Here is a 27,500-nt window from a genome sequence, read left to right as displayed (position 1 = left end):
ACAGAGAGAATGTGTGTGTGTGTGTGTGTGTGTTTGTGTGTGCGTAAGCGTGTGTGTGTTTTTGTGTGCGTGAGTTTATGTGTGAGCGTGTGTGTGTTTCTCTTAGTGTGTTTGTGAGTGTGTGCATGTGTGTGTGTGTGATTTCATAAAGGTCAAAGGATGCTCTAACAGTCCCTCTTTGCTAAGGGTGACTTGCTAAGGAAAATGTTCACAGTCTTCACTCTAAACCCACATTACAGTTTCTCACACATTTTTATCTTATTTTCCTTTCACAACAGACCTGCGCACAGCTAAAGATATGAGATGTTTTGTGCACTAAAACTGTAATCATATTCGAAGAAGGGAAAAAAAATTAAAAGAGACTCTAAATATTTTATTCCATTTATTCCAACATCATTTAAGAGCACCACTGGTGCAGTAACACTGGGCAGGAGAGCAGTTAGAAGCGCATTTATGGATCAACATTTTGAACAATACTGCTATTCTGTTTTCACAGGCAGTATTTCAAAACTTCCCTTTACCAACACCCCCCCCCCCCCACCTCACCCCCACCCCCACACCCTCCCGCCCCCCTCAACCTCCCTTCCACAGTGGGCAACCTGCCATTTTAATTATTTTAATTTACAATAGATTTTGGGAAGTGAATTCAGCGGAGTGCTTTTTATGGAAGCTAATTCCTATATTTACCGAATCTCCATTGTATGTTTCCCCCCCTTTCTCTCTCTCACACACACACACACACACACACACACGCACACACAATGCGCTTCAGGCTTGAAAGAGTTTTTTTTTTTAAGATAATAAGCCAGAGTGGTCTGGGTTGTTGGTGACCGCTAACGTGGGGCCCAGAGATATGAAACGGTTTTAATATACCGTGCGGCCAGATTTAAATGAAAAATTTATGGTCCTATTATTTACAAATGTTGTTTTGCTTCACTGCTTTACTGGCCGTCTTTTTTTTTTTTTTCTTTTTTTTAAATAAAGGGGAAGAAAGGCCTTCGTTAACTGGGGTCAAGCTTCCGATATCACTCTCCCAGGCCACTGCTCACCTCACAGCGTTTTTCAGACTGGAATCGCTCTCTCTTTCTTTGTTTTTTCTCCTTAACGTTTTTCGTTCGGTTGTTAAGGAATGTGTGGATGAAAGGGCACAGCGATGCATCTGACATGACGTTTCATCATCTATTCCGAGACGAACTAGTTGAAGCACGCAATATTTTCGTTATCGTGAAACTTGCAACATTTATCTTGCTTAACAGACCAAATTGAAAAATTCAGTCATGTGAACACGGGCGGTCTCTTTTAATTGGTCGCGTAAATCAGAGTATATATACTCTGATTTACGCTACCGTACAAAGTTTCATTTTCGGAACGATAAAACATATCTCGGTGAATGTTTACTTGTTCGCTTCGGTGGTTCTATTTAATTGATTACGTTAATTCAACCCCCTTAGGTTTCCATGCGGACAACTGGAAAACATAAGCTGTAATGTACAGATATGTTGGGTCGTGTCCTTAAATATCCAGCATTAACGAACATCTAAGTTCCAGAGACCTTTTCTTTTCAGTGAAAATCCTGTTGATTTAAAAAAAATAGCATTAAGACCCATTTTTCCTTATTATTATTTTTTTTATGTTTGTTGATCAATATGAGTTTGTCCCCCTCGGTTCAGACTTAAGTGAGGCATTTCGAAAAACATTTTGTTCAGTCGAAATACAGGTATCCTCTAGCAACGGTTGAATAATGATTTTTAATGGTGGTGGTTTTTCTCTTGGTTTTTTACTTTTTTTTTTGTTTTGTTTTTGATCAATATAGTGTGTTTGCTCCCTCAGCTTAGACTCCAGTGATAGTAACACGCATTTGGTCTGTATTTAGGTCAATTGCCATGGCCAGTCTACTGGGAGCCAGTCGGCGGCGAAAGGACAAATAAACAGGGAGGGATAATTGATACCAACCCCCCCCCCCCCCCCCCCCCAACCCCCCACCCCCCACCCCCTTCCCCCTTTACCACACCAACTGCCCAAGGCTGGGGGAACAGAAGAAAGAAGAGGGGTAGAGTAGAGAGAGAGAGAGAGAGAGAATGACTAAACCAACATCTATCCACCACACAGCCAAGTACCGACACATTAGGTCACCTTTTAAATGCTAATAAAGGTGATGAGTACACAATTAGCCTTAGGCGACCATGACGATTTTCAAACGTGCCTGCGAAACCTGATTGTACCTTATTAAAACTAAACGAAAACAAAACAAAAGAGAAGAAGAAGAAAAAAAAAACCCTCAACTGACACAACATCTAGCACTTTTACTTCAGCGACCTTCATTTTGAGAAAATGAATATGGACCTTTATCTTCATATGGAGTCTGGCAGTATCTGATACCCTGAGCCTGACGGTCGGATAATTAAGCCATCATTAGCTGCGTGCGCCACTTTGATTTGGGAATTAACTTCTCACCTTAGGTTTTAGTGATGTGTAGAGTGCAGTTACCAAGGAGACTGGTCTTTGTAATAACATGTTTAGCGATTCTGATTATACACACCCTGTGTATATTAGCAGACCTTGCCGCGTGACGCCTGGTTGGTTTTTCCTCGAGGGTACAGTCCGGATCCTCTCAGCTTTTTTTTTTTTTTTTTTTTTTTGACTCCTTTGGGCTCTTTAGCGTGTTCAAAGCTGAGTGGAGTAGACTCTTCAGTTATCTGAGGTGTTGCCGTGACTCCCGTAACCCCCGGACACCAGAGACACGACTGAAACCAGTGATGTTCTAATTGAGCCGGAGCTGTGCTAGAACATGGATGAATTACACCCGACCTAAAAGCTACCTCTGCTGAGAGAAGGGGAAAGATGGGCACAGTGAAAAGAGAGAGAAAGAGAGAGAGAGAGAGAGAGAGAGAGAGAGAGAGAGAGAGAGGGGCCATGTAATCCTTTGCTGATAATGAGCTTTTGCAGGGCTGATGTATTAGCGTGGTAGCTACACATGTAGCCGTAGCTGTCGTTTTTCATGGAAGTCTCTGATGTCTTCATTGACCCCTGTGCTTAGTGTCTATTTATAGCTGCTTTAGCTTTCTGTTAGGGCACCGTTTCCTTTCTCAGGCCTAATCCACACTTAATACTCAGCATTGTCTGAAACTTCCCAAAACAGACTTTTAAAAAAAAACAACAAAAAAAAAACCCTTACTTTTAGACCTGCATCCTTTTTTTTTTTTTTTTTGTAGAATGTTTCATGTATTATTTACTTATTTGTTTATTTTTATTTAAAAAAAAAATCATAAAAGGCAAAAAACAATGAGCCTAAACGAACTACAGCCTAATTAACGTGTTGTAATGCCTTTAAGACAATGCGTATACTCATGTGAGGTTTTCTGTTGTTAGCTGCGGGACTGCCCTGTTGAAACTTAGATGTGGAAGCTTTCAGATCACAGCCTATGATGCAAAAACGCAGAGAGAGAGAACACAAGAAGAACATAAATTAATCACCCATGTATATTAAATAAAAAGAAAATTCAGCCTGCGAGCACTGTTTTGTGAAAACAAGTTCAAACACGGATTACATTGGTTATGTCAGCTTCCAATGTCTCCATGTGCATTATTGTCGCTGATGAGTTTGAAGAACATTGTGGAAAAACAGAGAAACGGAACGAAAAAACAAAAAAAGAAAGAAAGAGAGAAGGAAGGGCTGAGTGTGATGGAATGCGTGGTCACTGTGAATATGGAGTTGATGGCCTTTTCAAGGTTAATTCATTGCTTTTTTTTTTTCTTTCTTTCTTTTCGGTCATTAAAAGTGCCAGAAAACACATCGGCGTGAATTCCGCTTCGGCGGCGTGTTTGTGCGGCTTTAGCGAGGTTCGCCCCGCGAACGTGTCTGTGTCAGGATCTGGTCTGAGCCTGTTTTTAAGGTCAAACCGTTCTTCATTTCAAAGCCACACGTCGCCCATGACATTTACGGTACTCAGTTTTGCTAAACAATTTCAAGACAAAAAAAAAAAGAGAGAGAAAGAGAGAGAGAGAGAGAGAGAGACACACACACACATAAATGTTGTGCTTTATACTGTCTCCCTCTTTCCCCTTTCCACTTGCCATGAAAGAAGAAAGAAAAGAAAAAAAAAAGAAAGAAAGAAAGAAAGCGAAGGGAAGAAAGAAACATCATTTCATTGAGTGCCCCCCTCTCGAAAGCTTCGCCGTCTCGGTTTGGTGGAGATTCCACCCTGTTGCTCTGCGGCTTAAAGGAGAAATTAGAAATTCGCAGGAGGCGTTGAGCGTGTCTTGGATCCTGACAGAGGAAATGAATGTATGGACCCATTGCAATAACAGCAGAACAGCGGAGGGAGGGAGTGAACCACCTCCAGAAGCAGTGAAATATCAGGGAGAACTTGGCTTTAACAATGGAGTTAACGAGCTTTATTAGTCTTAATAGACTCTCTCAATAGGAAATCCTTAACTTGTACCCCCTCGCTCTTTAGTGCTGAAAATGTTGAGAAATCGTTCGAGGGCAGTTAACTGAGAGATCATAGGTTTGGACGCCGTGGACCCCGACTGACAGTTGATTTGTCTTTTGTATGGCCTAAAAAAAATACAAGCACAAATTCACAGAGATGAAATGTGAGCTTATGATTTTTAATTTTTTTTTCTTTTTTTTAAAGAGTGTTCGAAGCCCCAACATTCCCTCTCTCTCTCTCTGTCTCTCTCTGACCCTCTCTGTCTGTCTCTCTTTCTCTGTCTCTCTCTCTGTCTCTCTCTGACCCTCTCTGTCTGTCTCTCTTTCTCTGTCTCTCTCTCTGTCTCTCTCTGACCCTCTCTGTCTGTCTCTCTTTCTCTGTATCCTTCTCTCTGACTCTCTCTCTGTCTCTCTCTGACCCTCTCTGTCTGTCTCTCTCTCTCTGTCTCTCTCTGACCCTCTCTCTCTGACCCTCTCTGTCTGTCTCTCTCTCTCTGACCCTCTCTGTCTGACTCTCTCTCTCTGTCTCTCTCTGACCCTCTCTGTCTGTCTCTCTCTGACCCTCTCTCTCTGTCTCTCTCTCTCTGTCTCTCTCTGACCCTCTCTGTCTGTCTCTCTTTCTCTGTATCTTTCTCTCTGACTCTCTCTCTGTCTCTCTCTGGCCCTCTCTGTCTGTCTCTCTTTCTCTGTATCTTTCTCTCTGACTGTCTCTCTGTCTCTCTCTGACCCTCTCTGTCTGTCTCTCTTTCTCTGTATCTTTCTCTCTGACTCTCTCTCTGTCTCTCTCTGACCCTCTCTGTCTGTCTCTCTTTCTCTGTATCTTTCTCTCTGACTCTCTCTCTGTCTCTCTCTGACCCTCTCTGTCTGTCTCTCTCTCTCTGTCTCTCTCTGACCCTCTCTCTCTGACCCTCTCTGTCTGTCTCTCTTTCTCTTTCTCTCTGTCTCTCTCTCTGTCTCTCTCTGACCCTCTCTGTCTGTCTCTCTTTCTCTGTATCTTTCTCTCTGACTCTCTCTCTGTCTCTCTCTATATATCTTTCTCTCTTTCTTTTTTACTTTCTCTCTCTCCCCCCTCCCCCTCTCTCTCTTATTCTAGATCTCTTGAGCAGAGAAGACAGACTACGAGCCCACATTGAAATCCTCTTATTAACATGCTCAATTGAATTGCAAAGCATTAGCTGAGATGGTCAGATTTAGAGAGCAGGCCAATCTACTTTCATCTTCCCTCCTCTCTGCCGCTGACCTTCATTGTGTGAATTGGTTTATATGAAAACAGCCCAGAGAACATTCTGTCTTGATTGGGTATATTCAGCTTTCAAGAGATCCATTGAGGTTTAGGATATATCTTTCTTTCGCATGCCAAGTACTCTCTTACAGTAAAAAAATAAAAAAGTTTATTTTTTTTTAATCATCCAGACAAAAAGATATAGTTAAGAACACTGACGACTGCGTTTTTGTCTGAGACTTAGACTTGCTCACGCACATTAACACATAGGCATGGGATGGAATGAAGCCTGTTGCAGGTTGTGGGCAGTCGATTTCCCCCATTGTGACGTGATTTTGTGTCGCTTTGAAGAATGAGCTGTTTAAATGTGCCATTATTCAATGGACGCCTTAATCCACTGGTTCTCTTCCCAGGTTTCTGTGACCCTTCTGAGAACGCAGCACCCTTCTGGGTTTTTTTTTTTGGGGGGGGGTGGGGGGGGGGGGGTTAACCAAGTGTCCTAATGCTAAAGGAACACATTTCTTTTGTAAAACTTGGAAAAAAAAAAAAATCATTGCGATCCACAGTGATGTCTGTGGTGACGGCTCCACGGTCAAAGTTGTGGTTTGCCAGTTTGTTTGTGCGTCGGCTGTCGTCAGCTTTCTTTTGAGCTGTACGCGGAGCTTCCTTACAGCCACGCGTGGAACAGAAGGTGAAAGGTAAGGAATGTAATCTGGATGTTCTGAATGTTCCCTTTGGCAGCGCGCTAACCTCGTTTTGTTCCTCTCACGTCCACGTCGTTTCAAAGGAAAGTAAACAAACAAACAAACAAAAAAGATGTCGGTTAAGGGGTACGTGCACAAAAAACAAAAAAAAAAATCTTGAAATATTTGGTACGCAAACCAAAAAAAAAAACGTTGAGCGGCAGTGTCGTAATCTGTGCGAATGAGACATAATGGCGACTCGTATACAGTAACCACACAAGCGTTGGACGGCGTATGCCCCTGCTGTAGGACAGCATGTTAAATTTACCAGGACAACCTTTGTTGTTGTCGTAGGACACATACTGGGTTGGAAATGGAAGTCTCCTTTAGAAATGCGCTGATGTGTTTCACAACAAACGGACAAATTTTCTAAGGGGGCCACCAGGACAACAAATTGCGCATGCTGCTTCTTAAACAACATGATTTTTTTTTTTTTTTCTGTTTTATTCTTCCCGAGGGGACTCTGACGTCAGACAACATCGTCATGGCGACCAGAGGAATAGTGAAAACAGTGCTAGTTTCAAGTTTCAAGTTTTATTGTCATTTACTAGATAACAATGTGGACATCATTATCAGTAATGAAATTCTTGGGCTCGGGGCCAGCTCAGCTTGCACAATGTAGTAAGTAGATAATAATAAACGGACAATAAAGGTAAATATAAAGGTAACATAAGGAGATATATTAAAAAAGGAATATATATGTGCATGTGCAATAAATAGATAGAGGAAAGAAATGTAGAGATATAAAAATATAAGATATAAGAGTATAGGAATATAAGAATGTGCAGTGGATGTACAGTCCCTGAGTGAAAGAATTTTAAAGTGCATGTGTGACAGCATGTGCAGCAGCATAGACAGTCGTGGTGTACGCAGTAGTGAACTGGGTAGATGAACAGTGCAATATTGAGTGGGTATGCAAGTGTCTGAGTGGGTGAAGGTGTCTCCACACCGGGAACCGAAGGGGCTTGGCGGTTTTAATGCCCGACGGTTCACCGCGGCATGTGGATGAAGCGCCGGAGGGTGGTTGGTTTTAATGTCTTTGCCCTTCTTCTAGCTGCTGAGCCAGACAAGGCTCCTAACCACAAATGCGCCCCACTGGGAGCTGTTTTGGTACCCCTCTCTCTCTCTGTCGTCTAGGCTGGCAGATTTGGGAGGGAGTGAGGGAACTACTGTGGCACTAAAGTTTGGGGGGTTTTTTTTTTCTTTTTTTAAGTGTTTCCAGATACACATCCAATCCAATATCAGATTCAACCCAATATCCAATCAAAGACTGTTTAAACCTGTATTACATGACAAATAAAATTATATCACGTACCTCATGCAAGCTGTTTGTTTGTTTGTCCATTTATTTATTTCATTTATTTTCGCGTAGCGGGTTAAAAACCAATTAATCAGCCATGAGAAACCAATCCATTACAAGCGGGAGACGTTGAAACCCAAAATATTAATCTCGGATGGTTTGGAAATCATTCAGCTGTACTTTGCCCTATCAAAATGTGCCCTATTTTTGACGTTTGTAGAATGCAATCCTTGATGGAGCCATTTGGTTGGACCTAGGGAAGCCAATGTCCGGCCTTGCTTTGCTTGACTGAGATGGACAGTTAGAATCATGGCACTCTGCCCCGTGTGAAAGACCACTATGCTTGCGTCAGAGCGACTAACTCTATTCAACACGTAACACTTTGCACTTTACATGTACCTGGATTTTTTTTTCTTGAAAAGTCACCCCGGTTTGCCCTGTGTCAAATTTGAGCAATAGTACACTCACTGTGTCTGTTCTTCAGAAGAAACTTTGTGTATTTTTTTGTTGATGTCTCTGTATTTTTTTTTTTTATCCAACGCCCGCCATTTCTTTCCACTTTTCTAATTGTGTTTATCATCAATTATCTGATTAATCACTAATGCTTCCTGTTAACTGTAACCTTTGTTCCAAATCGTCGCTAATGCGTTTCAATCTAATTTGTCAAATGTTAAATAGTTGATAACCTCCGCAAATCCCGAGCACACATCTGGCAACAGTGGCTAAGTGTATGCGCACGGTGCTTCTGTGGTTCTCGTCCAAACCTTTTCGTTTTTGCTTCCAGAACCCTGTCAGCCCCCCTCAGTCAGCTCCTTTCGACTGTAAATCAGCCGACGGACGTGTGTAGTCTACGCCTTAATCACAAATACAGTTACACGAAGCAGCTTTTTTTTTTTTTGCTCAACGGTGAAGAGGTTCATCAGCGATGAAAAATGAAAACGGAGAAAATCGTAGGAGAGGCGGCAGGCGGTGTTTAAAAATCAGGGCAAACTCTTAATCTTTAAGATTCAACATCTTAACTGTTTGTCTTAAAGAGTCATTTCCTTGTCACGTTTATTGTTTTGAGAAAAAAAAAAAAGAAGAAAAAAAAAACGAGAGGAAATTGAAATATGACGTAACTTCATTCTTCAAAACGATTCTCCGCTTTCGAAGCCATCGATCATACGACTCTGAATAATCGCGTTTTGAACCGGGTACTTAGACGCAGGATCGGGCCCCGTGGTCTCAACCCCACGGTGCCGCCTGCGTCAGACGCTAATGTGCTCAGTCCTTCTTGTCGTTCCGCGCAGCCTGATGGATCGCCGTGGTGACGGATGACAGCTAACTGTCCCGGCGGACGACGTTACCGTTTCAGCGCCGTCCGTATCTCGCGCCGAGAGAAATGAACAACACACGGCATTTTTAATTGCATCTGACGGGTATTAACCAAACACTTCATTTTTCAACCTGTAATATATGACTTGATGGGCTGGATACCCCCTCCCTCTCTCTCTCTCTCTCTCTGTCTTCCCTTGGGAAGGAAGATATTGGCATTCAGTGACAGAGCCAGGAGCTGTGAGGGAAACAGACATAATTATGTATGTAGGTGTTAATCAGACAGAGTCATGCTGTCACCATGTCTCTCTGATTCTCTCTCCCCTCACAGTGAAACTCCGTGACTTAAGGAAGAGCCCACAGAGAAAGCCGTTTCCTCAAGGGGAAAGAACAAGAGACAGGGAGAGAGAAAATTAGCTAATCCTGCAGGGAGATGGAAAGGGAAAAAAAAGAGAGAGAGAGAGAGAAACTTCATTCTTATCTTTCATTTGAAAGGCGTGGAGATGCTAAGTCGGAATGACCAGTATGATGCTGGTTTGGCAGAGACAGACGGCTGGGGCTGTTTCTTTGATTGACAGTTCTGTTTAACCAGTGCAGCGCTTGCATTTCGATGACAGCTTTAACATATTATTTAAATTACAACACGGTGTTCTGCGTTGGAGTTAAATAGGTAGAATTAACATTAGGTAGAATTAACATTATTATTTTCCTTCACCTCACCCCGGTGTTTATCCTAACTATTGTTTTAATGTTTTAGGACTTCTGCATGTATTATTTCCACCTCTTCATCCTCTTCTCTCCTCCTCCTCCTCCTCCTCCTCTAACTTTGATCTTCTGGCATGTTCTTCACTCTTTTAGTCTCAAAAAAACTCAAAACTACTGCTTGCTCATCATTGTACTTGTGCTGTTAAGCTACACAAGTTCATGAAGAGGTCTCTGTTCACATCTGAGGTACTCACCATGTTGAGACAGATCAGTTCTGATGTATTTATATATTGTTAGCACTTGAGTGCTTGGTTTTGAGATGAGATATAAAAGAAGAACATTTCTCTGTTTCTATCACTCTCTCTGTGTGAATGTGTGTGTGTGTGTGTGTGTGTGTGTGTGTGTGTGTGTGTGTACTTGAGAGCAGCCCAGGAGTCCGACTTGACTATACTTGACTGGGTTCAGTGAGTTGAGAGTGTGTGGAACTGTACACACACACACAGAGAGAGAGAGAGAGAGAGAGAGATAGAGAAAGAGAGAGAGAGAGGGAGAGAGGTTTTCTTTTATCCCCCTCACTGTGCCCGCCTCCCTCTCGCCAACACCCCATCTCCCTGAGACCTTACTGAATACTCCCCCTGTCCGTCAGGCGGAGTTACGATCGCTTCACTTCCTCTGGGGAGAGTCCCGGCACATCACAGGGAAAAGGAGGAAGTGGGCGGACAGAGGGCTGGAGAGAAAATGTCGGTATCCGTGGGGGTTGTTTTTGCTTATGCTGAAAGAATTCGCCACCAAACGAACACGAGAGTTGCGGCTGCACGGAAGAAATCTCGGCGACGTCGTTTTTCGGCGCGATCTCCTCGGCGGTCGCGCCAAACACGGCCTTTGTTGTTACGTTCGCAGTTGCGTTCACGATTCGTACTTCTGCTCAATTGTCATGACAGACAAAAAAAAAACAAAAACAAAAAAACATTCCCGTCCACAGTCTCTGCGAGGAATACTCAAAGCCAATGAATCTGAAGGTGATAAAAGATACAGCGCTAGGGATTTCACACGTAATTAATCCATAACTATTTTTTTTTTCCCGTCAGAGTGTGGGCGAAGATTTCTCAGGGGAGAAGGTTTATAGTTTAGGCCAGTGCTTCCTAAGTCGTACACCTGGAGGACCAAAGAGCTGTGCATTTGCACCTGATTCAACTCATCAGCTAATTATCGAGTCCTTGATTAGCTGAAGCAGGTGCGTTAGTGAGGAGATCCAAAAGGTAGATGGAGCTGTCGACTTCCAGGAGCTGGGTGGAGAAACACAGGGTTAAGCTAATGGGGCTTTTCTGCTCAATTAGAACAAAACAAGGACTTTTTAGATTGTTATGCTCCACATGCGCGTGCGCACGCACGCACGCACGCATGTGTGAGCACACACACACACACACACACACACACACATATTTTCTCCATTTTCTCTCCAGGTTGAAATACCCAGTTTGTCTTGATTCCTCTTAAGTCTTGACATTGTATAGTGGCCACTACAACGCAGGTGCTTGTCCACTTATAACAAGCGACACGACACGAGAGGAAGATTGACACGGACTCGGTAAACAGCCGTTCGTGTTTCCGCAAAAACCCCAGGTCCCGATCGGGGAAACCGTGGCCGACCCGGGATTCAAACGGCGAACGGCGGATGCAGGACACGCCAATCGCGCGGTGTGTCATTAGTTTTCAAATTGATTCGAAGAGCTCTCCCTCTGCCCAGAGTGATCAAAAATGAAATGGAAAAAGTAAAAAAAAAAAAAAAACAAACAACCAAAAAAAACAAACAAAACCAAAAAAAACCAAAAAGCGTCTAAAAAGTTATTAAGTCGCAGGGCCGTTCTCAGTCAGGGTAAATTTGACACCTCATAAACAAAGAGGGACTGGAAATGTAATTTTATGAGCTAATTATGTCGACTTACCTGAGGCCGGAGAATTTTCTTTCCTCCACAGGATTCAAAAAAAGAAATGCATTTTCCTCTCTTATGTTGAAGATGAAAATACCTTCTGGATGGTATCCAAATACATGATAAATTCACAAACACAGAGTTAGAACACCATCCATACAAAGTAACCATGCAACATTGGGGGTTTTTTTTTGGGGGGGGTGTCCTGGTTGCTATAGTAACATTTTTCCTCAAGACAGAAGAAAAAAATGCATTGAAGGTAGAAAACTATTTCTATACAATAAGATTAATACAATGAAAGAGTATTGCACGAGGAGAAAACATTTTGATAAGTTTATTGATTACTCTTCCAAAACCACATGGGGACGTCAATATCCGGACTGTAGCAAGTGACCACTGTCCTTCTAGAAAAGTCTGTCTTAGAGGACAAAGTCTTCTTCTTTGCCCAGAACCGTTAAAACAGAATGAGATATGACCTTATTTCATTTCGGCCTTACCAAAGACAGCAACTGTTTAAAAATTTTATGGTCAGCGTCTACTGTAGTGTCTAATAATTCATTAAAAATCAGTCTGTAGCTCCAACTGCCATTAAGTAAACGTTCGACAAGTTGCTCTGCCGAATTTATTTCCCCCGCTCCCCTCAGTCTAGTGTCCCCTCTGTCTCTGCGTTTTGGGTAGTCGTCGATTCTTGACCGACCGCCACGCTACGAAAGCGCGTTCAATTCCGTTCGTACGCATCGAAGGTTGAAAGCAATCGATCAAAATATGGTCTGACAGTTGTGTTTAGCATCCCGTATTTTTAAGGATCCGTTTAATTAAAATTCAAACAGATAAGTACTCCCATTCCGGTTTAATGGGCATTCAGTACATTTACATTGATTTTAATTAGGAGTTCTCTTGGCAGAGTGTAATTTCTCTCCCGCCAGCTGAGGAGAGACTCACGGTCGGAGGGTGGGGGGGTGGGTGCATCGGGGGGGCGTGATCTGACACTGTGACTGATGTGGTAGCCGTGAAGAATCCAATGAAGGCCCCTTCGCAGTGGGAGCAGATTTAGGAAGATAATAAAAGAGAGAGCGGGTTTTCTAAGTTTCTTAAAAGGAAGAAACCCACTGCACCGAGGCTCAAAGCTTCTATTGATGTCTCGAAGGAAGCTGAAACTTTGTTTTTTGTTTTGTTTTGGGGGGTTTTTTTCCCTCTTTTTTTTTGACTCCTGTGTGACTTCCATGTTTTGTTTTGTTTTTTTTTGCTTCCAGTACAGTGTAAACCTGAAACATCGAGGCCAGTTCACACAATTTGAGGCAACTGCAATTTTTTTTTCTTTCTTTTTTTTTTTTTTTTTTTAAGAAAGAATTCCTTCTCAGAACGTTAATGTCTTGAGACATAGTTTGCCTTTTCCTTTTTCTGTTTTCTTTTCTTCTCTCTCTCTCTCTTTCTCTCTCTCTCTTTTTTTTCTCCTGGAGCTAGTTTTGAGGAATAGAGTGGTCTGGCTGCATTGACACTCTTTTTTACTTGCTTTTTTTTTTTTTTTCTTCTGTTTGAATCAACCGTGAACGAATTTTCTCAGTCTGACAATTAAGACACGTAAAACATCATTTATAATAATGGAGAACGGTCTGAGATATCTGTCAAAACAGTTGAAACCAAATGTGATAATGAATGCTGACACAGACAGCCTTTGCCAAATTCTTATAAAACCTACAGCCAGACTCTTATCAGTCACTCTAACACATTAATTGATGTATTCAGTTTCCTCATGAGAACATGCTAAGGACCTCAGTGACACGTCCCAGTGTAAACGTGCCTTGAGTGTTATTTGTGTGATATTTAGGGATTTTTTTTTCACACATATTATAATATGATTTCTCACAGCCATATTCTATATATATATATATATATATATATGTATACATGTGTGTGTGTATATATATATATAAAATGTGATGATCTGTTTCTTCATTGTTCGCGCATTCATTTTCTAAACTGCTTATCCTAAATAGGGTTGGGGGAGGGGGGGGGGGGTTGCTGGAGCCTAAACCAGTATTGACTGGGCAAAAGGCGGGGAAACACCCTGGACAGATTGCCAGTCCATCACAGTCTTGACTGTTCATAAGTAATGTGGTAAACATTAACAGATCCAGTGCGTTCATTTGTTTGGGTTACGGTCGTGTACAGTGCAGTGGGTCAGTGACCTACCTGACAAATACTGTTTGTAAGCATCGTCCGCTGTGTTTAAAGAGGTCTTTTATTTCTCAGCTCTGTCTGGTCTATAAAGAACCTGGTCTACGTGATTTAAGACAGGGAAACTGACGGGGCAACTCTCTTGATGTCTTTACAGCTCCCTCCCCTGATATCAGCAGCCCCCCCGCCTTTTTTTTTTTTTCTCTTCGGCGACGTGTGCCGCTGTAGACAGATGCACTGTGTCATTAAGGGCCTTCTGTGAAGTGACAGATCTGATCAAATGCAAGCACGAATAAAGAGTTCAAGATGCATACTCAGCATCTTAGACCCGACTAATAAAAGCCACAAAAGACATCAGGAGAGTGTGTGTGTGTGTGTGTGTGTGTGTAAAAGCTTGTTCATTTTTAATGAAACGTCCTCTATGCTACATTCACTATCTACCCAAAGCTGACATAAACACAGGTCCACTGCATTGTTTTTTTGAGGCAGCCCAGTGTTTCTTAGCTTGTGCCCGTGAGCGTCGCAAACTCATGTTGTCGCCGCGGCAACTTCATGCCTTTACTGCACGCGTGCAGAAAACCGTTAAATTGTCACATAAACTCTTAGCATTGCAGTGTTTGTGCCAGGTCTTGTTGTGCTGAAAGCCTTAGGCGCTAGTTCCAAGTACTTGACACGTAAGAGTAAAGTCAGCATTCAGCAGATAGATACGCAAATCTTATCTACACGTTCAACGAGCTAAACAACCTAGGACAATTCCAAAAGTAAGAGGTAACTGACGACCACCCTCCCCCTCCCCCTTCACCCCCTTTCCCCCACACCCGCACAGGACAAAAAAAAAAAAGACAAACAAACAAAGAAACAAAAAGCCTAGCTTTGATCTGAAGAATATCATCTTTGAAGCTTACCCTGCAAGTTACAATGGACTATTTTGGATTTGTTTATCTATTTATTTTTTGGAATAAACTTTGTTTTTTTTTTTTTTTTTATTTACAGCCTGCGCAGTGTTTTATGCATTAGAATTATATTCACGTACAACAACTACTTCATCCGCTGTTTCCATGGCCACTACTCTGTTAACTACTACACCTGCTACATCTACACTCACCATAGCCTTTACAGTCTCTTCTCCATCCTCTTTCACTCCTGCTGCTGCCACCGCTGTTCCTACTAGTTTAAACAAACGCATCATTTTGCTGTCTTAATGTGATATGTCCTTTATATGAAGGTGCTGGCTGCGAAAATACGATAAGCCCCGCTCTACTTTAGCTTTTTTGGGTTCTGGTAAAAAAAAAAAAAAAAGAAAGAAAGAAAGAAAGAAAGAAAGAAAGAAAGAAAAAAAAAAGACCTTATTCAAAAGCGTCTAAAGTAAAACTTTATTCTTGCTTATAAAAAGTAACAGTCCCTTATAGTGGTGATTATGGAGTTAACTGTCTCTCAGAAGGCTAATGGAGACACAGACTTGGGCAGACGGCGAAAGCAGAGAGCCCGTTATTGTCTGGACGGACGACGCTTTTAGATTTTTAGATTCGGTTGTTAGATTCGAGACCGCACCCCCCCCCCCCTTTCCCCTCCCCCTCCCCCTCCACCCCGGTTTGCCCTTTCTAATCAAGCGGTCTCCACGGGTCTGAAGGGCCAACAGTGGCTTAGCCAACAGTGGCGCTGCTGGAGAACTCCGAGTCTGATCGTTTTTGGATTGCGATAAGGAGACGTGCTGCCAACAGGGTGGCGTGTGGATGAATGGACGGAGGGAGGGAGTTTAGCCGTACGTTGGCGTCTCGTCCGTTCGTTTGGACCGGGCTGACGCGTGGGTTGTTCCCGCGTCGTACTCTATAATCAAAAGCATACGGTGCCCTTCTGTTGTGGAGACCGCATCTACACTTAAGATGTCTTTTTCCTGATATGATATGTATGGAAAAGAGACATTTTTATTTAAGAATAAAGCAAAAAGCTTTCCATAAAGGCGCAGCTTGGTGCTTTCTTCAAAAGGGAGAGGAGCAATAAACTTGTCAACTCTCCGAGTCCTAACTGTCGCGCTGAATGCAGGGTGTGTTCTGTTGACACAAGGTGAACGTTTTTCAATCTAATCCCTTTTGCGCAAACAAGTGCTTTCAAAACAGTTTTGTTTTTTTTTCTTCTTCCTCTTCTTCTTCTTCTTCTTCTTCTTCTTCCTCTTCATTTTTCTCAGAACTTTCTGGCTGTCACAAGCGTGCTGTTTATCTCGCGTCTAAAGCTGCAATTTGTCTCGACACTCCAAAAGGAGCAACTGAAGAAGCTGACCTACGCTGAACGCGCAGGGCAACGGTGCCTTATCACAGCCACGGTGGCCGCGTTAGGGGCACGCCACGACAGATAAGACTCTGAACTTTACCGGAGTGAAAATTAAACCCCTTTGCTTATCTGCCGTATCACACATGCTCTGAAAACACGTGTTGCGTAACCTCTCTTTCGCCTAATTCGATCAAACTATCGCGGGACGGGTTTGGCGAGAGACACGGCGTTTTGCCATTACGTGAAAGACACGATGCTTTTACCATTTTGTCACATTACACAACACCATCTCGTGAATAGGTCTGCCAATTCTTATTGGACTATTACTTTGGAAATGACAGAAACAAGGTTTAGAAAGGGAATATTAGGTACCTTGGCGAGTTGGTTGAGTCAAATCCATAATGCCTATAGTTTGATCATTCCGTCCAGCATAGATGGATTAGACGGTTGTGGATATTTTTTCATGGTGCTGTTTTATCAGCTTAGTTCAGGAGTGGGTAAGGTAAAGGGGGTAAAGAGATCTGACATTCACGAAGACACTTAGGAAGAGTACATTTCCTAACACATACTGCATGTTCAATTTTCTCTTTTTGTTTTTAACTTTATGGTGGCAAATAACATGGTTGACTTTACCTTTGCTTGTGTTTTTTTTTTTTTTTTTTTTTTTTTTTTAATACGAGCTGAACATTTCCACTTCACTGACCGATTTATATCCGTGTGGAATGAAACGTTTTCCTGACAGTCGGTTCTGTTTAAGTGCATGTTTAATTTCCTTCTCATGCCCACAGACCTGAATATCGTTGGCCCCTGCATACATACAGACAATGCAAAGATAATACAATTAAGGCTGCACTAGCACGAGGCGGAGTATTCAACAACCCCCCCCCCCCCCAACCCCCCGTCCACCCAAAAAAAGTCATTAGTCCTTTCATTAGTGAAGGTGAAGTAAGTCGCTGCTGAAAATTGAGTTTGTCACTTTAAATGGGTCTTTGCGGACATGGAACATTTAGTTATGCTAATAATGTTTTTTTTTTCCTTCGTCTTCTTCTTCTTCTTCTTCTTTTTTTTTTTTTTTTATGTGGCATCACAGTCAATTCATCAAAGCACCACAATGATAATCCAAGTCGAGCATAATTGACATTTTCGCCGTTAATTGAAGGTCAATTGAGGTCGCGGAGAAAGAACCTTTTACTTGAAACATAGTCCCTTCTCGAAACGCGTGTGTGGACCGCGGCTGCATTTTGCCTTGACTCGTTTGAAGAGTTGATCCTGATATTTTCACACGAAGGAGAAACAAACTAGCGACGAGGGCTAACAATTAAAGCTTCAAAATGGAGGGCAGTATAGCTCACAGATTAATGATGTCACAACGCCCATTTAAAATACCCCTCTCTCTCTCTCTCTCTCTCTCTCATGGAAAAGGGCAAACCATCCTTCGCCTCTCCACAGGCGGGGCGAGCAGAGGGGAGAGCAAAAAAGAGGAGTAAAAAAAGAGCAGGAAGAATTTTAGAGGACAAAAGCAGTTCTATGTGATTTTTTTTTTTTTTAATATAGGTTTCAGCTGGGATTTCGAGTTACTTTCTATATCTTATTGCCTTGACCTTTTGAGCGTAGTCAGACAGTGCGTCTACTATGGCTGGATGTATCATGTTGCTCTGAATATAAGAGGTCAAATTCGTTCTGGTTGTCTGTTTATCAGGCATTGTCCTGGTTGTGTAGTCAAATTTACAATTCAAAAAACGGCACAAGAGGGGACAATCCAGTGTCTGTGAGTCACCCTGTAGCAGACGAGTGAGCATCTGTCTACACATGAGTGCACACACACACACACACACACACACACAGAGCACACAAACATATGAGAGCACACGCACACACACACACAAACATATGAGAGCACACACACACACACACACACATTCCTTCAAATGAACGCATGCATGCTCACACACAATGTATCTTGGATAAAAAAAATGCAATTTTCTTCCTTTTATTCTTGTCCTTTTTTATATATCTTCTGCTTGCCTTTGTATCTGGCAAAGCAATCTCTCTCAGCCATCTCCATCTGTTCTCCGTCTCATAAGGACCAGGCCAGGGCACAGACACCATCTTCACCCAGTGAGGAGTATCACCCCTTCCCCTAGCGCATGGGCAGACAGGCCCCCTCCCCGGGACGGTCACAGGCTGCAAGTGATTCAGTGAAATACAGGAAGCTGAAGGAGGTGGGGGGTCGGAGGGTGTTTGGGCGTTGGCGTCAGGTCGGAGAGGCTGAACTACCAAAACCACCAACCTCTGCTTTTTTCAAATCTCTTTTCTTTTCTTTTCTTTTCTTTTCTTTTCTTTTCGTGAGATCACATTGCCTGCTTTGGCTTAACAGGCGGTATGAAGTCACCCCTGTCACGGTGACTCAGAGTCAACTCAGGCATGACTGTCTCTCTTCTGTCTCGAAAGGTGACGTCTAACCCGCTATCTGTAAAGTCCTCCCACACGCGGACATTCAAGTATGAATCTTTCCTTTCCCTTTAACTCCAATATAACGCACACAATTTCTGATGAATCATCCGTACAAACAGGATGGATTTTGAAATGTCCATGTTGTTTTTTTTTTTTTTTTTTTTTTATTATTCCATTGTTCTATGAAGATATTGTAGCTTTATCCTGCATTACTGTGGGCCCACACAGCTGCCATCCTAAAGCCAGCTCTTCAGTTTCCTGTAACCAAACGTCTCTGAGCTGGAGAGCTGAAGAGCAAAGTGGAGTGTAACAAGAGGCTGGCAGTTTGTGAAATACAAGAAATTTAAACGGTAGTCATATTGACCCAGTGGTGTGTGTGGTGGGTGTGTGTGTGTGTGTGTGTGTGGCGTGTGTATGTGTTTGTTTGTGTGTGTGTGTGTGGTGGTGTGTGTGTGGTGGTGTGTGTGTGTGTCTGGGGGAGTATTTCTCGATATTTAGCCCTAGCAATGACAAATGACTGCAAAAGTATGTACCATAGGACAGAGACTCTTAAGTGGGTTTTTTGGTGGCTCCAAAGTCTTTCGCACATGTTTTGTGTTCTATAAGTCTTTGTTACCACATGTCTGCAATGTTTGCGTCAGATTTCTTTGATACCATGTATAGACTTCATTCAGAAGTCAAAGGGTGTGTGTAGCAATGAACCCCCTTTGTGGACATCAAAGTAGACAGCGTGGGTCAGCTCTGTGTACGTGTGTATGTGTGTGTGTGTGTGTGTGTGTGTGTGTGGGAGAGAGATGCTTTAATCAGAAAGCTCAGTGGCTATCAAAGACTCCCATCTCTCCTTGTCCTTCATTTAACCCCCGGTGGCGAACACTCCTAACACGACAGACCTCCTGTGAACTGGATCAAATAAATCAAGCCCAAGGTTGGCAAGCGTCAAGATCAATCGTTTCATGCGGAGTCTAATTGTGCCCGACTAATCAATTCGCAGCTCAGACGAGAGAAAAGCGTCAGTGTTTGTTTTGGTTTTTTTTTTTGGTTTGTTTGTTTGTTTCGTATCTCTGAGACTTGTTGATTGAGCTTCAAATTTTGGAGTTTGGGTTCAATTCCGAGCTTTTTAAATTGACATCAGTCTGGCATTTGGGCTGTCGGAAATTGGTTCGAGGGGGAAATTGGTTGGATTTACACCCAAATTAAATTCAGATCTTATTATTCACATTCAAATTCCACATCCTGTGGGTGAGTGGGGCCCCCCCGGTCTGAGGCCCTGAAATTTTGAGGTGAACAGAACCCAAACTGGCATTGGGATGAGATCAGGTCAGATCTCTAATAGAGTCGTGTCGATTTGATTTTTATTTATTTATTTATTTTTTTTTGGTTGGTGATTTTAGTGAATGAATCTACCGATCAAACTGAATGAATCCTTTTTTCTGAAGTAACTGAGATATGTAACTGAGATAAGTAATTGTATTTATGGGTTCTGATACATTTTGTTCTTGTTGTTGTTGTTGTTTTCTTGCAGGTCATTCTAATTCTGACTAAACTCTACGACTTTCACCTGGGCAGTGTGACAGAGAGCACTCTGTGGAGGTAAGACTCTCTCTCTCTCTCTCTCTCTCCTCCACCCGACCCCTTCCTCACTCACTCTTTACACTACCCCACACTCACTCACATAAACACGCCCTTTCACTCCCTCTCTCCCTCTCTTTCATCCAAAAAGCAATTTGTTTTGATCCACCCTCTGTGGTCTCTCTCACCTCTCTCTCAGTCTGTACGGTTTTGTTGTGTTCAGTAAGTGAATGATGCTGTGTGTGTGTGTCTGAGTGTGTGTGTGCGTGTGAGTGTGTGCGTATTGTACATTAGTGTTTGGTGTTCAGGAAGACACACTGCTGTTTAAAGCTCACCTCTAGGAGAGAATAAAGAAAGAGACCAAAACAGAGCAGGGAGGAAGGCCAGACACAGAGTGTAAGGTAAAACCTGATGGAGTATGACTGTAGGCTATAGCCCAAAGGTATTTCACAAATCCAGGTCAAAGTCTACCTGTCCTGCAGCCTCTCCTGCCCAAGCTCCACAGTACACTGACAGATCTGTTTTCCATCCCATCATACAGATCGTCTTGGACCATTCGACGTTAGAACGCACCCGATATGAGTCTCGGTGCAGTCAGGGAAGAGTTTTGATAACATAAAGAAAAAAAAAAAAAAGGTTTTTGCTGAATTGTGTATTTTCTCCTTGTGAATGCATACTTCAAGAAGCTGCTGAAACAGCTCAAGATAATTCACAGCAGTACATATGTTCCGACTGAACTCAGTCATAAATTAATACATTTGAAAGACATAATGTTGACCAGTCGCATAAAGAGATGGGGCTGGGGGGGTTAGGAGCGTCCATCTTTCAAAATATATGAATAATTAGACAGCTCAAAATGGCAGCAACCCAAATATAACCTTTCTCACATCAGTCATCTGTTTCCATATTGGTTCACTAGATTTTAGTGTGTTGTGTTGTGTTGTGTGATTACACAAGAACGACAAACATACTAGAGAACAAGATGGTGTCTCAAGGCTCAGTGTCTAACCAGATTTTGCAAAATAATATTAATTTATCAGGTTAATTTATCTGGTTGTTTCGTGTGTGTTCGCCCGATTCAGCGATGCAAACTTCACATACAGCAAACAGACACTTTTGTACATTGGCTATCGGTGCACCAACATAGTTGTGGACTATCCATTCACCTTCGACATGGTACCACTGGAGTTAGAAAGGACACCGCGGACCTGCGGACAACTCACCCCGACCGGAAGTGTCTGGCGCCGGCGTCGAGACTATAAACAAAGACGGGGGAAGCGTGGAGGTCTGCGTGCTAGGCTAAGGCTAATACCACACCGGCCAGCGCTACCTAGCATCTCCCTCGCCAATGTGCGGTCTCTAGCGGACAAGCTGGACGAACTAAGGACTTGGACCCTCAGACAGAGAAGGCTTATGGAGTGCAACTTCATGTTTTTTTTTTTACAGAAACACGGCTAAACAACATGTCCCAAACAACGTGGTAGAGCTGGAGAGGCGCTCGGTTTTCAGGGCTAACAGAGCTGCAGCAGCAACAGGTAAAATCAGGGGTGGTGGTTTATGCATCTATGTGAATAAATCATGGTGTGCAGACTCTGCCATTGGTGACACTTATTGCTCTGCTGATCTTGAATACCTGATTATTAAGTGCAGACCCTTCTATCTACTGCGAGAGTTTACGTGCATCATTGCTGCTGCAGTTTTATGTACCACCAGATGCAAATGCCAAAGTAGCCATGAAGGACTTCGATGCCACTATTAGTAAGCTGCAGACATTGCATCTAGACGGGGCCTTTATTGTTGCTGGGGATTTCAATCATTGCAACCCACGCAGAGTGCTTCTAAGATTTTACCAAAATGCCTCATGCACCACAAGGGGACATAAAACCTTGGATCATGTCTACACAAATGTGGCCGACGCCTAGAAAGCCACTCCCCTCCCCCACCTGGGACAGTCTGATCATCTTTCATTGTTCCTGCTTCCCGAGTACAGCCCGGTCATTAAACGCGTGAAACCCAAAATGAGAACCATCAACGTCTGCTTGGAGGGTGCTGACTCGGCTCTTCAGCATCAGTTCCAGTACGCTGACTGGAGTGTGTTTGCTGCCCATGCCACCACAGACTCTCAGATTAACGTCGACTCCTACATCAACTCTGTCCTGGATCACATCAGTAAGTGTGTGGACAAAGTGACAACACAAAAACAACTAAAAGCTTTCTCCAATCAGAAACCTTGGATGAACAGAGAGGTTTGCCTCCTGCTCAAAGCCAGAGATGCAGCCTTCAGGTCTGGAGACTGGGCCAACTTGAAGAGGGGAATCTCCCAAGACATATACAAACAGAGGATCGAAGAGCACTTCAACTCCTCGGACCCCTGGCGCATGTGGCAAGGCATACAGACCATCACAGACTTCAAACCACCCTGGACAGGGCCCCTATCCAGCTCTGCCTCCCTCCTTGATGAGCTCAACTACTTCTACGCTCGCTTTGACCAGGGCAACTAGGAAGTCACCCTCAAAGCAGATCTCCTACCTGGTGAACTGCCTCTCTCACTTTCCACCTCTGATGTTTGCACCACCCCGAGCAGGGTGAATGTACGGAAGGCAGCTGGCTTGGATGGATTACCTGGCTGTGTGCTCAGAGTCTGTGCAAGGCAGCTGGTTGGGGTCTTCACAGACATCTTCAATCTGTCCCTTACCTAGGCAGTTGTCCCCGCAAGCTTCACGACCGTCACCATCGTGCCAGTGCTGTAGTGGAGCGTGTATCAAGCTTCAACTCCTTGGCGTCCACATCTCCAACGATCTCAACTGGTCCTTGAACTCCTCCATCCTGATCGAAAAGGTGCAACAGCGCCTTTACTTCCTGCGGAGCCTTAAGAAAGCTCACCTGTGTCCCAAGATACCGGTGGACTTTTACCGCCGTACCATTGAGAGCATACTTACCAATTGCATCTCAGTGTGGTATGACAATTGCTCCGCATCAGACCGTAAAGCGCTCCGGCGGGTGGTGAAAACTGCCCAACAGATCACCGGCGCGCAATTGCCCACCACTGAGAACATTTACCATAAACGCTGCCTGGGCAGGGCGAAAAGCATTGTAAAAGATGCATCCCATCCTAACCACGGGACTTTTTACTCTCCTCCCATCCGGCAGGCGTTACAGGAGCCTCCGCTCCCGCACCAGCAGGCTCAGGGAGAGCTTCCTCCCTGAGGCTGTGACCCTGCTGAACTCCACACCACAGCACTAAGCATTATTGCCCTCATTACTGCACCGTCTCAGTACTTTCATATTTGCACTGCTCATTCTTGCACAGTCTGAAACTCTCACATTGTTCAGATTACCATTATTTATACTGTACATATTGTACATATTTTATGTACATATTGTACATAACCTACTGTACATATTTTGTCTATACTGTACATACAACCCTTATATGTACACTCCGCTTTCCTACTCTGTCCACTTCAGCTCTATGTATAACATATTTAATGTTCTATACATATATAATAATCTGTACATATGTTGCTCTCCACTGTCAATAACACAAAGCATACTGTAAAATATAGCATCATTTATGCTGTAGTACTCACTTATACCTGCACTGTCTTTAAATACTACCGGTCCTTTGCATTCCTGGTTAGATGTCAACTGCATTTTGTTGGCTTTGTACCTGTACTATGCACAATGACAATAAAGTTGAATAAAATCCAATCTAATCTAGTCCAAGTTTGATTTACCGGCTTTGCTCACTGTTTCGGTGGCGTGTGTGTGTGTGTGTGTGTCTGTGTAAGAGTTTGTGTGTCTTATAATATTGTACTGTGGTGCAGAGTCTCAAATGTAATAGATTTGATCAGAGTTCCCTGCATTTGTTGCATTTGCGAGTGATTGTTCAGTGGAGGAAAGAAAAACAAACCAAAAAAACTCCTAAACAAACAGACAAGCATATATTTCACTGTGCTGGGGAAAAAAAAAAAAAAGGTGATGTTTCCTCCATGGCTTGTAAGTCACAGAATCAGTGTGAGGACATCTGCAATGTTTATTTTTTTCCCCTCACAAACAGAAGATGCAATAATCACACAACAGAGATCAAACATGCTCGTCACAACTCAGTTGCACAGAGAGGAAAAGATATAAAACAGACGCACAGTACACGGTTCGATATATATATATATCTAGTAGACTTTCCTGCTGGCATTGAACCCTGGTCTGTCTGTGAATATCAGAATGCTAGGAGTGTGGCGGCGCTGCCTCCGCCTTCGTTCGAGTTCGTCTCCACGCCGATGGGATTCCATATTGACAAAACGAGGGCAAAGATGATCATATTCAACTTTTGTCAAATTAGATCTGCTGGGAGTTGTCTCTCCTTCTCTCCCAAACACCACACAGCGTTCAAGAAATAGCAAATACAAATGCAGAGCTGGATTTTCCTTTTTTTCTTTGGGTTCCCCCGAACATGTCTCTACAAGGGTCGTTAGACGCGTTGCCTCTAATCGTTGTCACGTTGTTAAACGATATCACAGTTCTTTTTGAAGTCTGGATAAAAAATGCCGAGGGACTTGGGTTTTTTTTTTTCTGTTGAGCTGGCAAAGAAGTCTAAATGGTAAGCAGATTCTGACTTTTGAAAAAGGTCAGGAGACTAGCATCGCACAAACGCAACTTCATGACAGCATGTCAGTTTTAATGAAGCCCCTGACCTTAAACAATGGAGATAGATCAGTCATTTTGTGCATATTATTCAAAGTGGATTGGGCTCTCCATGGAACTGTAGATATTACAAAAATATCAGAGCTATTTAGAGAAAAGAAAAGAAAAAAACCCCCAAAACAAAACAAAAACACCTCTCCTCTTGGATGTTAACATCCGGCTTTCCTCTGAGGAAAAGACTAGATGCATTATGCCATGTTAATTATTCATTATTGACAAATAGATGCAAAATAGCTCCTCCCCCCCACCATGTCCTTAATAGCTAATGGTGGTGGAAACAGCTCAGCTTCTTAACCAAGAAGCTCTGGGCTGGAAAAAACAAACAAACAAACAAAACAAACCAAAAGGAAAAAAAAAAAAAAAAACAAGCTGAAAGTTTAATGCATTTCTAGCGTTGAAAAGAGCATAACTGCTCAGTTATTTAAAGCGTTATCTGTGGACGTTGTCGCTAATAAGCAAAAAATCTATTTCCAGTATTTACAGTGACACCATCACAGCTGTGGGAAATGTAAACTATGTATCACGGTTCGTTTAATATTAATTAACGGAAAGGGATTTGTTTCATCACGCAATAAGGTCGCAAAGGGTAAATGACTGAAACAAACTTGCTTGAGGGCTTACCGCCATTGTACACTTTGCCCGCCACTGTGACTTGACGTTTAACTTGATGTTTAATGGTGTATTGTCTTTACTTTTAAATTAAGAACACGTAGTCAGAAAATGAATGCCTCTAAGTGATTGTGTTTGTGCTCCAGAACAGAAACATGTGAAATTAACTAATACCTAAAATAGTAACTCTTATGCCCTTGGAGTTGCACATGAGAATAGCCATAATTTAAACCCAAAGCGCAACTTTCTGAAAAGATAAAATTGTTCCACCTCCTCTCGTAAGTAGCCTTGGAAACTAGCCAGTCTCTCAGGTTGTGTAAAATGCCTTAAAAAAAAATAAATCTAGGATTTATGGCAAGGTTGCACTGGAAACACACCTTAACTATAGATGTTGGAAGTTCAAAAAAGAAAACAAGAACAAGAGCAAAAACCACACACACACACACACACACACACACACACACACACACACACAATACAAATATGTGTTTTCTGGTTTTCCTTGACACCATTCTCTTCTTTCTGTAATGGGTTTTTAAACCATTTATTCGAGTCTAAACATTCATATAAGGCAGTTGCTGCTTTCCCTCAAGGCTAAAATTGTGTTGTTTCCCACCACTGATGAAGCAAAACACACTCAATGTAAACACATTCAGTATTTAGAGCAGTGTGCAGGGCCAATGGGAATAGTACAATGACAACTCGGTGGAAAAAAACTCAGCTACTCCAAAACTAACAAGGCTGCTTTTGAGAAAAGATGTCCTTCCATATACAGGATGTATGTATTTATTTATTTATTTATACATAATTTGTTCATGGTGATAAGAGATGACTAATTTATAAACACAGAGGAACTCTGCATGCTTCACTCATTGATCTTTGGTGGTAACTGTCAAATCATAAGGGTAGAGATGTGATAACTGGAAGAATGGAGAGGTTCAAACACCAAGCATTGCACCACAATGACTCCATGGGCCTGAGAAACACTCTCAACCCCAAGGTTACTCCAGTGTGACGCCTGACATCGAATGCAGTGGCTGTCAGTTTGCAAGAGCATCAGTTAAATGAAAATAAATCAAGGTCTTTTCATCTATTTCCTTTTACTTTTTACTTTGTTGAGATTGCATGGAGTTCTGTGGTGTGGGTGTGTACCGTATGATATGGTATGAGCCCATCAAAATCAAACAAGGTTTTCTGATATTCACTTCATGATGAGTGTAAGATGAAAAGGTAGAAAAATGAAAGAAAGTCGAAGAATGAAAGGTATTCCAAGTGCCATGGCATGCTTGTTCGCTGGTGAATACTATGGAACGTTTTAGATGACTTAGTTCATTAGTTTTGATCGAGCTGATCGTTTTGTCAAGAGGTAGGCTTGGAAAATTATTAGGTTACAAGTTCTACTGTACCTAGCTCTGTTATGTCAACCAATTATTTCACTACAATATCTAGCTTAACATGCTGAAGGACATGTTGTAGTAGATCAGCCCAAGTGCTCCAAAAATGTAAAAAAAAAAAAAAGAAAGAAAAAAAAAGAAAAGAAAAAAAAAATGGAATTATGCCAAATGACCTCAGCAACCACAGAGAAACCACAGTGGCCTAACAGAAAAGGTAGCAAATGCAAAAGAAAGAGATTTCCTTGGAATATGGCAAGGATGCGGGTAGGTATGACAGAAGTATAGAGGGATAACCCCCACTCTCCCGGTTCCCGCTGTGTGTAGAGTGAGGTCAGTGGTGGGTGACAGTTGACAGCCTATCAAATTGCATCATTTTGGCGAGCATGCTCTATATAGGGCTGATATTTCACAGGTCAGTGCTTTTAACGGGGCTGAAGCTTCCGGAAAAGGACTTAGCTGATGTTTCTGACCTTTTAAACAAGTTGGAGTTTGCCTTTGAGGTGCCTTCTGGGTAACTTAAGTGATGGGAGCTTTCCCCCCAGGGCGCTATCCTTGCCTCTTCTTGTTTATGTAAAGATTGCCTCATGGTTTTTGGTAATAACTAAGACTGTCCTCAAAGTTGTTGTTGTTTTTTTTTTTCCGTTTCTGTTTCATGCATTTTTTTTTTTTTTTTTTTT

At 42.6% G+C, this 27,500-nt stretch overlaps 1 protein-coding gene across 1 annotated transcript in view; it reads left to right on the top strand.

Annotated features, from left to right (window-relative positions):
* Window positions 1-27,500, top strand: part of sorcs3a (sortilin related VPS10 domain containing receptor 3a) — a 146,878-nt gene that overhangs the window by 47,782 nt on the left and 71,596 nt on the right. Inside the window, exon 2 of the mRNA XM_030778929.1 lies at window positions 20,070-20,137. Within this exon, the coding sequence (XP_030634789.1) occupies window positions 20,070-20,137 (68 nt within the window). The remainder of the gene's footprint in view (window positions 1-20,069; window positions 20,138-27,500) is intronic.

This window comes from Chanos chanos, chromosome 7 (genome assembly GCF_902362185.1).
Source record: "Chanos chanos chromosome 7, fChaCha1.1, whole genome shotgun sequence".
Taxonomy (NCBI): domain Eukaryota; kingdom Metazoa; phylum Chordata; class Actinopteri; order Gonorynchiformes; family Chanidae; genus Chanos; species Chanos chanos.
Note: the sequence above shows the minus strand (reverse complement) of the source record. Positions and strands in the feature narration are given on the sequence as shown.